The sequence below is a fragment of the Geotrypetes seraphini genome, chromosome 11 (genome assembly GCF_902459505.1).
Source record: "Geotrypetes seraphini chromosome 11, aGeoSer1.1, whole genome shotgun sequence".
Taxonomy (NCBI): domain Eukaryota; kingdom Metazoa; phylum Chordata; class Amphibia; order Gymnophiona; family Dermophiidae; genus Geotrypetes; species Geotrypetes seraphini.
Window position 1 is genome coordinate 136,369,597 of NC_047094.1, and position 11,698 is coordinate 136,381,294.

At 39.7% G+C, this 11,698-nt stretch overlaps 1 protein-coding gene across 1 annotated transcript in view; it reads left to right on the forward strand.

The window, feature by feature from the left end:
• TOP1 (DNA topoisomerase I) overlaps positions 1 to 4,910 on the forward strand; it is a 160,346-nt gene extending 155,436 nt beyond the window's left edge. The window contains exons 20-21 of the mRNA XM_033963352.1: positions 2,471 to 2,620; positions 3,471 to 4,910. Coding sequence (XP_033819243.1) covers positions 2,471 to 2,620; positions 3,471 to 3,573 — 253 coding nt within the window. The 3' untranslated portion in view covers positions 3,574 to 4,910. The remainder of the gene's footprint in view (positions 1 to 2,470; positions 2,621 to 3,470) is intronic.
• The last annotated feature ends 6,788 nt before the right edge of the window (positions 4,911 to 11,698 follow it).

An 11,698-nucleotide genomic window follows, 5' to 3' on the forward strand; every position in this document is an offset into this window, starting at 1 on the left:
GATGGTCTTTGTCTTCACCACCTTTACCAGGAGACTATTCTATGCATCTACCACCCTTCTCTAAAAAAGTATTTCCTTAGATTTCTCCTCAGCCTATCGCCTCTTAACTTCATCCTATGTCTTCTCATTCTGGAGCTTCTTTTCAATTGAAAGAGCCATGTACATATTTAAACACGTCAATCATATTGCCCCAATCCTGCCTTTCCTCCAAAGTAAACATATTGAGATCTTTGTCTGTCCACATATACCTTATAATGAAGACCATCTACCATTTTAGTAGCCTTTCTCTTGATCGACTCTATCCTATGAGAGCCCACCGGGACAGACAGGGAAAAATGCTTGAATACCTGAATAAATTCATGTAAAACGTTCTGAGCTCCCCTGGAAGAGTGGTATAAAAAATTGAATGAATGAATAAATTTATATTTTTTGAAGGTGCGGTCTCCAGAATTGTACACAATATTCTAATTGAGGTGTCACCAGAGTCTTAAATATGGGCATCAATACATCCTTTTTCCTACAGGCCATACCTCTTCCTATGCACCCTAGCATCCTTCTAGCTTTCACCATCAGCTTTTCAACCTGTTTGGCCACTTAAGATCATCACATACTATCACACTCAAGTCCTGCTCCTCTTTTATGCACAAAAATTCTTCACCCCCTAAACTGTACCGTTCCTTCTGGTTTTTGCAACCCAAATGCATGGCCTTGCATTTCTTAGCTGCCAAATTTCAGACCATTCCTCAAACTTTGCTAGATCCTTCCTCATATTATTCACACCATCAGGGGTGTCTACTCTATTGTAGATTTTGGTATCATCTGCAAAGAGGCAAATCTTACTTGACAGCCCTTCAGCAATATCGCTTACTGGGCAAAAGTTTCCCATATAGGAAAAACTTTAGTTTTTGTTTTTTATTGTATGGCTGCTGAATGATTGCATTCAGGTAGGTGGGTTGTTATGTTCCACCTTGGTTATGGTATGTTTCCATTTGATTAATTAATTGTTTTAATTGTAGAGCAGAACAAAATTGACTTTGTAAGGGAGTTTCATGTGTCCTCCTTTTCTCCTATTGAGATGTTATCCATTGCTTTGGTACAAACTAAAGGAGAAGGGCACTGCTCAGTGACTCAAGGAGGCGGAGCAGATGAATCTGTTTAATGCCTTCGGTAAATTTCCCAAGAGTATGGGAATAAAACCTAAAGTCCAGACTATTGTACCCGTTTACTAGAAAGAAGACTCAAGGTAAGAACCTAATCTTCCTCTGCTTTACCAACTAAATGAAAGAAGGAAAGTGGCATAATTTCATAACCTTTTCATAGTAATTTTTGATAGATTTCTCTGAATTTATAAGATTCCTGTGGACAATTAAACTCCTCTCACTGTGTGCTAAATGTCAGTGGGGTAGAGTTGCTGTAGCAGAAAAGCTATATCTTTGGAAATCTTCAAATATCCAGTCTTATTTGTATATTTTTGTTGCTCAGAGTAAGGTATTTCCCTTCTGAGACAGGAATATGATTATCTAGTTGTATTTTTATTTATTTCTTCCATTTGTGTGTTGCACATATCTATACAAGCTCTAGGTGATATTACAGAGGAAGGGTTAGAAGAGGGTAGGGAGGACTATGGAGGGCAGGAAGAAGTGGAGAGGAGAGAAGTATGTAGATTATTTCATAGAAATTCCTAACTTTACAGATAGGAGCATCATCTATGTAAATGATATGTAAATGAATTAAAGTAATATGTAAAAAGGAATAGAAGGGAGGAACCGTTAAACAATAGAATTCAGTTAATAAAATAAAAAGTTGTATCTCAGTATTCAGTTATTTTTGTATTACCTGACATATATGTATGTCTGTGTTGATGATTAACAATAGGTAAAAAATACAAACTTGAAAGCAAACTCCTATTTCAAAGCATCAGAATTCTGAAAATGGACACAAATTTGCTGGAATCAAACCAGTACAAGCTCTGCAAATTAGTCAAAACTGATTGAACTTTCCTAGCTGCTGATTTGAACTATGTTAATCAAATTTAATAAAGCTTAAAGTAATAGGCCAACTAATTTGGCACACCTTCTTTTGTTGTTGTTTTTTTTATATAAGTTCACATGTGCACAGATTGACCTACTCAATTTAGGTCTTAATGGGCTGTAAATTCCAACATTAATCTGTTGCAATTTGTAGTGTCTTAAAATGAGTTGCACCTTGATCTGGTTCTGATCACTTAATCTGGTTTCCCAGATAACCTCTGCAGCAGAGAGTCAGGAAACTGAAAGGAAGTATCAAAGGTTAAATCAGTTACTCCTGGGAAATGCCAGGTTAAGCTGCAGAGTCAGGATATTCGTTGGATATGTTCCATGGAAGAAGTTGAGTTTTCAAGGATGTCAGTCTGGCATATGGTACAAGCATTTCTTTTCCAAAAATAATCAGAACCTGTGATCAAACTGATTTTTGAATGTGCATTCTACAGAATGGTGGAGAGCAAGAAGAAGACAGTGCAGAGAGTGGAAGAACAATTGATGAAGCTGGAAGTCCAAGCTACAGATCGGGAGGAAAACAAACAGATTGCCTTGGGTACCTCCAAACTCAACTATCTAGATCCCAGGATCTCTGTTGCTTGGTAAGCCCTCCAGAGCCCCCCTAGAACTAAACGGATGCCTGTTGAAAAACCTTTCTGCATTAAGAATGGTATCGTAATACTGCCCTTGACTGAAATGGAAAAGTTTGTTGCTGAATTTTCTCTCAAAGCCCTTTTCTGTTCTAGCTCTAGCTCAGTTATGTCATGGCATGATATCCACAGAGCAGGGGATACACTTCCATCCTAATGAATTTTTTAAAATCCTATGGGGCTAGATTTAAGCACCTCATCTCAGATCAAGTTTCAAGTTGAGTAAATATTTGACTTATCACTCTTGAGGAGCCTTTCAAAAAAGTTTACAAAAATTGTACGTAGTATAGCAAAAAAAGAAGAGAGAGGAATCCACATTTGTTTAAACAAGGCAGAGAAAGAAGCAGACCCACCGATGACATCCCCAGGAACCCTTCAGTCTGGTTCCAGGAATTTGCCCCAAATATTTATTCTTCCCTTAAAGAAATGTATCCAGTGCCTTTTTTGGCTGTGCAGATATATACTTCAGATTTCCTAAGGTCTGATCTATGTAATATAGTCTATGATCTGTTACCAGTAACACCAGATCTGCTCACCAGCTATTCCTACCTTCCTTTTCTGGAACCTGACCCCACAGGGGGTACCAGGAACAGGTTTGGCCAAGAAAATCAGAGCAGGGGAACGATATCTCTCAAGTACTGGGAATGCAAAGATAGTGCAAGAAGAGAGCTTCTCATGTGCTCCGATGGATTTACAGAGAAACTGAATATCTGTCTGTCTTCTGGTCTTACCTACATTACGCAATCCTGTCTTTTTAGCTCTGTAAAACTAATTTGTATATTTTTTTTATATATATCTGTAGGTGTAAGAAGTTTGGCATCCCTATAGAGAAGATTTACAACAAAACGCAACGGGAGAAATTTGCCTGGGCCATTGACATGGCTGATGAGGACTATGAATTTTAATGTGTTTTTAACAGACTGGATCCTGCTGCAAAAGCATAGCCTGGTTTTAGGGAAACTGATGAACTTGTGAGCCTTACTTGTCCTGACCTTGTTTTTATTTGTGGGGAGGGGGAAAGAAGTAAGGAGAGGATGTACAGGCGAAGCAAACAAGAAAGAAAAATCAAGAAAAAAAGCATTAGAGCCAATGTCTGTGAAAAACCATAAACCTAAAAGAAAAAACTACTTCTAGGAGCCTTGAGCCAGTTGTCCTATGGACAGCTTATTATCTGAAAATATTCTGATAACAAACATTGTAGTTATCTTTTTCTCTTTCTTTTTTCTTTCTCATTGAGATGGACAAGTGGATTTGAGAATTTGTCAGTCTTCCAGACAAATTTCATCATTTCACTGAAAGAACTTTGGTTCTTTAGCTACTGTATAGAAAGTCCAATTATATTGGTGTGTTTTTACAGTTAGGGTTTTGCAATAACTTCTATATTTTAATAGAAAAAAATAAGGAAATTACTCCTTACCCCTTTCCCTCTTGTTCAGGAACTTTCAAAATAAACACGCATACCATCATTGCTCCTGGTAAAGCAGGTCCCCCACCTTCTGCTCCTTCCATCCCCCCCCCCCCCCCCAGTGTCATGGGGGCATAAATTTATTTTCTCTCACAAGTGTTGGGGACCATCCATCTTTTTCTAAGACCGTGCTGAAAGCAAAGCATGATGGGAAGAGGTTTCTAGACTTGAGTGTTCCTTTCTAAATGTGAATTTTTATTTCCTTTAATTATTTTAAAGTATTTAAACTTGTTTTTCTTGATCTTAAAGATCATGTTTGTCAGATGTGGGTGGGAGTGGGAGGATGAGGGAATGAGTGTGGCGCTTTTAATAATTAAATAGAAATTAGTGATGGAATCAATTTTCCCATCAGTCTTTGCTCCTGAGCACACACTGTATACACTTACTGAGATACCAACTCATGTTTTTCCTTCACAATCCTTTACTTGAACATTGTATGATAGAAAGAAGGGATGTGTTCACAGGTCAATGCGTTTTGAAGAACGAAAGCACTGGTCCAAACAATAAAGGAAATAACTTAAAAATTGGGGCTAGGGAGGGGGGCTTTTATTTTATTTTATTTTTTTGTAATTGTGTACAAAAATTAAAGCAGAATTTTAATGTGAAACCTTTTTTGCTATAATCATTAGTTTTTAGAAGCATTGTTAGCTTAGCTTGTGCGCAGAGGCCATTTCCCTACCATCTTTCTTCCACAAGTATCTTCTATTTTTATCATGACTCCCTTTTAATCAGTTTATCGTAGGCTATTTAAAATAAATTCCTACAATTTAACTGAGATTTGGTGTCTAGAGTGTTCTGTTAATTTTTGATCAGATTTGTTTGTACGAGTTATTGGTTTGTTTTTATAAAATGAAATATTTTTTTTGCTTTGCCTTTTCCTTGGGCAAAACTCACCCAGCAAAAAAAAAAGTGATTTTTGAAGAGAAAAGGCCATATTAGTTCTGAATGATGTCTCAACGAACGCTGCAAATGAAATTGTCAGCAAGAGTGGAGTTGATGACCTGGATAAATGAAGTCTCCCAGAAATCCAATTATACCACCTTCTTGTGCCAGTATTAGAATTGTCCAAATATGATATCTTTGAGCTTTCAAGACCAACCTAAAGCCTGCCTTCCAAAGGAGGATCTTGAAAATACATATAAGATCTGTCCAAAGGTAATTGATTTATGGTGGTCTAATATAAGGTAGTACGACCATTTCTAAAAGCAAGATATTTTCATAGTATAGTACACAATAATGGTAAACAGAGCTACTTCTGTATTGCAAATTTTTATTTATTTAATTCCTCATTTTTAAATATCTTTTCCCAGAGGCTACAACATTAAAAGTCTGACTTCCTAAAGCCATCCTGGATTAGAAATCAACATTTGGAAGGCATATTCCCTGGACTGGCCAAAAATCTTTACTACAAGTGCTTATTTCCAGAATGTGATTGTGCCTGTCCATCTCCTGTCTTAAATTTATTTGCAGCTATCAGTTAAAAACCTAATTCTTGTGTGCCTCACTTGAAATTAGCTGTCTTATATTCAAAACTATTTAACCAGCCGGGAAGCTCCTGGAACTGCAGTGGGAGATAGTGGCAGGGTATTTAGCTCCAAACCAACTACGTTTAGCCGTTAAAATGAGCCACATAAATAGACTTATCTTTAACTGCTAAGCACTTAACGGATTAGCTCTGAATATCAGCTGAACCAGTTAAATTGCCACAGTCAAAATTGAAATCGGATATTCAATGCCGGTTGTCAAAAACAAACCAGCATTGACTCTCTAGGTTGATGGCCAGTAGCTGGCAGCCAATATTGTATTTAAGCTGAAATTTATCAAAAATAATTCATATGAACAATAGGTGGGTTGGGCACACAAGATGTTTGGAACCATGGAGATGATTTTATGATGTACTTCCTGCATGCTTAGTATATTGGTATATGCAGAAAAGGGCTATTATAAACTTGCACACAGATTATACATATGTAACATGCAGAGGCACCAAGAGAGGACATTTAAGTCCTGAGAGATATATTTGGGCAGAGTTGTGGTGTGTGTAGATAGATATATATATATAATTTAGACAATACATATAAAGGGCCAGAGTCAGTAAATGTTGCTCAAATGTAGGCATCTGAGAGAATCTGCACAAAGTGCTATTCTCTAAAGGGCCCTCCAACTGCTTAGAGCAGAATCCTGTGCCTAACTTTGGTGCAAGGACTAAAGATGAAATCTGGTGTAAATCCTAGCATGCAAATTGGATGTGCAAAACCGGTATTCAATCGAGTTACCTTATTATGACCACCGCCTACCTCTGACATCAGGGACGCGCAGACTTCTTGGGTATATAAGGTGACATGTCAATCATGGTTGTCATGGGGGAAAAACGCAATTTATCAGACATTGAAAAAAGTATGATCATCGGCTACCGGGCCAAGGGCAGCAGCATTTCGGAAATGACAGAGATTGTGAACTGTTCACAGGCTGCTGTGGTTAAAAGTGTGCCGTGAGTGGACAAATGGAACTTTTTTGATGACCCAACATGGTAACTGGAAGGGGGGGTTGCATGAGCCATCGATGTGAGAGATGAACGTTGATTACCATGGGGCAACTCGCCATCCAAACGAATCAGGGGGCTTCCAGATGTGTGTCCAAAACAACTGTGCAGCGAACCCTATTGTGAATTGGGCTCCGGAGCAGATGACTGGTGACTACACCCATGCTCACAAGGGTTCATTGCAAAAAATGACTGCAATTTGCACAGGAGTACCAACATTGGACTTTCATCGACTGGAAGAGGGTCGTCATCTCCGATGAGTCACGTTTTGCACTTCATTGAACAGATGGACATTGGCGTGAAACCGCTGAGAACAAACATCCAGCAACCATTGTTGGATGTATACAAGCTGGTGGCGGCAGTGTTGTGGTCTGGGGAATATTTTTTTGGTATGGTCTGGGTCCCTTGATACCGCTTGAAGGCACTCTCAACCGATATAGGTATCTCTCCATCCTTTCCGATCAAGTACACCGATATATGTTGACGGTCTTCACTATGGCCAATAGGATCTTTAAACAGGGCAATGTGACATGTCATAAAACCAGAATTGTTTGCAAGTGGTTCACCGAGTCACAACCAAGAGTTCAGCTACTTCCCTGGCCTCCGAATTCCCTAGACCTTAACCCAGTTGAGTAAATTTGAGACCATCTCGATTGACATGTTTGACGACTGGATCCACCACCACCCACCCATCAGTAACTGTCAGACGTACTGCAATCTGCATGGATCCAGGTACCTCTAGCAACCATCCAGCATCTTATTGAGTCACTCCCACACCGTCTGGCTGTCATCCGTGCTGCCAGATGTGGTTATTCTGGATATTAGCAGGTGGTCATAATTGACTTGACCATATATAACACTATGCCTAAATATCTGAAATGCTCCTCCCATGGACATGCACTCTTTTGGGTTGCATAGAGGCATTAATCCAAATTTCTGGTATACAGGGCAAACTGTGCCAAAGGCTTTAGCTATAATTTCTTCAGCTCCTTCGCCTTCCTCAGTGAGCTGTATTACCTCTCTTCAGTATTTTTTTTTCTTCAAGCGAGTTGAGAAGGTGTCTTGGAGTATATTTTATTATTTTCAGATTTTTAGCAGAATCTGGAGGCTTTCGGTGCTCAAGAGGACCCCAGTAGCTGTGTGACAGCTCTGCCTGGGAGAAGACACAGATTCTCTGAGCCACAGTCTGCAGTTAACGGAGTCCATTCCCCTGGAAGCTAGGATCCCCCCTGATTTATCATGTGCTTGAGCACAGGCTGTTTGGCCTTAGCGGGTGCCAGATGAGTTCCTTCCCACCATCACCACGAGTGGATCTGGGGGGTCTGAGGTGTGTCTGACCGGTCCAACTATCAGCCTGAAGATCGTAACATGTGAACCCTTTCATGTGCTTGTTTGAAGTAATGATCTTCTCCAGATTCCAACTGCAGTGTGATTTGAAGCAGGCAAAAGGCCCCAGTACAGCACGGTGAGTACAGGCTATTATAGCCTATGGAGGGGGGGGGGGGTCCTCAAAATCAATGTTTTGGTGGATTCTGGGACTTGTTCTAAGGTCTCCCACCTCCAAAAACTCCTTTCCAGAATTTTTAAACTTAAGCTCTCCCAGGCCATTTTCTGGCACTAACATGCTGCCATGGCGACCATGTTGGATTTCCCGATTTTAAATTAAAAGCCGCTACCTGCTTCAAAACCCCTTGATTTAACTTAGAATCAAGTGTAATGGATTCCTCAGCCCTTTTTACTTTTGTGTCATGCCAGGCTTGTGCTGGATGGTTGGCTGAGGAGCCATGGTCTTTAGACCCCTCTGGTACACCTAGGGCTGGGGAATCGCAGGTGGCTCATTTTTCAGGGAGAAAATCCCTCCCAGAGCCCTTGAATGGAGACTTGGCAAAACGCAGATACGTGGACGCTGTGGAGTCCAAGAGGAAATGTGGTGAGTCCCTGAAGGGCAGATTTTGTGAGTCTTATATGGAAAGCGTACATAAGTTGTTGGCTGCACAAGGGGGTTTGTCCTTACAAAGCGTACTCCCCCCAGAAAAGGTCCAGTCAGAGTAGGACTGGGGAGACTTGGCTAGAGTCCATGCTTTTACTGCCACAGAGTGAATCCTTGCTCTTAGAAAATTCGAGGTCTCAGGCAGAGGCCAGTGGTCAAGAGGCAGTGGTAGCCCATGACCAGGGGGAGGACCCAATGGTTCTTCGCCTTTTCAAGTTAACAGCCTTGCTTGAGATTACTACTGACTCTCTGCAAGAATTACACCTTGAATCCTTACAGACCTCAATGACACAGTGCTCTGTTATGAGCAACTCTAAGATTCAGACCACATTTTTTCCCCTCACATCCTGACATTACCATGCTAGTCACTAAGCTTTGAGAGATGCCAGAAGGCTCCTTATCGTTAAGACTATGTCAAACCTAAAGGACTATGTTCAGCCTAAAGTAGATTCATTAGTAGCGCAAGTTACGAAGCGTATTTCCCTACTTAGTGAAGGGGGAGTAATTTTAAAGGATGCTCAGGATTCCAAGGAAGATGTCCTTACGAGTCAGTTCAAGGCCCTGACTTTAGGGATTAATTAGTTGTTAGCACCCAAGTGACTAATTTAGTCTTTCTGGTGCATCTGGACTCCACACCAAACTTTGGGCGATCTATATAGAATCCAAAGGTAAGAGCGCGCACACACACGCGTGTGTGTGTGTGATATGCATAGAAAATGTGTACCTACTTTCCTGCATCTTGCCTACAATGCAGATCATGGGATAGTAGATACACATTTTCTAGGAGGACCAGAGGCAGAGCTGTTATGAAATGCACAGAACACGTGCACACATTTGCACCTTTGTAGATTAGAAGCTGTTTTATAAAGGCAACATAAGTGACTTTTTGGACTTCTCACATAGGTATCCTGTTAAAGAATCAAGAATGCCTTAAAGGTGAGATTGCACATCAGTTTAAAAATATTTTTATCGATCAATTAATCAGGATTAAAACGTTTACAGAATTAATGGTGCATCCAGCCTTGATGACGATGCCATGTGAGCAGTCAAAATAAATTTAGCCTATACTAAATATTTTTTTCATTTCTTAAAAAAATTTGTAAACAATATAGATTCTAATTTTCTTAATCTAGTAATTCCTAAAGGCACAGCTTGTAAAAACTAATTACCATTAAACCAGTTACTTAGAACAGTTAATTGGCACTTTATTCTCTGGAACCAGAGATGATCTATATTTTTTCAATAATCCCACTTTTGAAAATAAAGGTTCACATAGAACTGTGGTTGCTGGATTCCAAAGATAACATCTTGTCAATTTCAAGAGAGCCGAGTACTCTACAGTGTATTTTCCACAAAACTAAACGCTTGTTCACTCTTTCCAAAAATACTAGGACTAGGGGGCATGCAATGATGCTACTAAGTAGTAGATTTAAAACAAACTGGAGAAATATTTCTTCACATGTGTAATTAAAGTATGGAATTCACTGCTGTAGAATGTGGTGGAATCAGCTTAGCAGGGTTTAAAAAAGGTTTGGATAATTTCTTAAAAGAGAAGTCCATAGGCCATTTTTGAGATGGCTTAGGGAAATCCATTGCTTATTCCTAGTATAAGCAGCATAAAATCTGTTTTATTACTTGGGCATCATTTTGTCATCCCTAATGACCAGTTTCTCTGCCTTTCATAAACAAAAAATTAACTTTTGCTATAAATGGGTAGCTTCCAAGGGAATGCCCTGACCATAACCTGCTTCAAAGTGTTGCCTGTTTAAAATAAGTAATTATCCCCAGAGGTGCTGGCATTTACTGCCTTGGCTGTATGAACCAGAGCTTTTTGTTCATTACAAATAGTACCATGCTTGCATACAATAACATTTCTGGAGAACTGACCCCTGGCAATCAGATATAAAACAGTAAACATTCTGTATGGAAAGTAAAACGGTTGAGCTGTGGGTCTGCTCCGATCCGATTTTTGGGGCTGATTCAAAAAGAGCTATTGATGCACTTCAGCGGCTCAGTTTGGTTTTTGAGGGGTTTTTTGCATTCTGTGTATGTGCCCATCGCTATCACCAGTGATGGGCACATGCAGATGTGGCGAGTCTTCGCTACTCTCCGCCAACCTCATTTGCGTGAGCATTGTTTGGAGAATGATTTGCATTTTTTTAAAATCGCTACAATAACAACTGCGATAGTGGCCCATCGGTTTTTAACGCGGATTTTTGAGAATCTAGCCCTTAGTGTCTTGTTTCTTAAAATTGAAGGGCATTGTACTAAGGATTTGCAGACAAAATCGGCACAAAAATGCCGAGTACTGATATTTGTGTGCAAAGAACTATAGTCAGCCTATATAAATATTAGGTGCTCCTTTTACTAAGCTGTGTTAGGGCATTAATGCGTGGAATAGCGCACACTAGATGCTAATGCCAGCATTGAGCTGGCATTAGTTTTAGCTGCGTAGCGCAGGGTTAGCACACGCTAATCTGCATGCGCTAAAAACGCTAGCGCACCTTAGTAAAAGCAGCCCTAAGTGGTTGATTTATTATTTCAAAATTTCTTCAATGCTCAGAGATTTCTTGAATTTGAGACCATTGTATAGATTTCATCCAGCATTAAATGACTCTTTTCTCAATTGTAGCACATTTCTCATTTAAGGCACATCTCGACTTATTTCAGAAAATTGCATGCTATTTAATGATAAATTTTACTTAGCTTTAGGCTTCAGGGATCTGACGCGTTTTGCAAGTAGCTGCTTCAGAGAACCCTCATAAAGAGCTGTGACGAAGGAACATTTTAATTCCCTCGCTTTGGTCTCTGGTTTCACATACGAGTTAACGGTTCAAAGACCAATCGCTTAATATTAATATAGACTGGTGAATATAGTTCTTCATCGGTTTATTCCCGTGTAGTTTGGTGCATTCTGATATTTGTCACATGAACCACTTTTGATATTCCTTTGAAAGGTGATATTCCAAAAACTTTGAAATGAATAAAAGTGAGCTGTGGGGGTTTTGGACAGATCATCTGAGTTAAGACTGA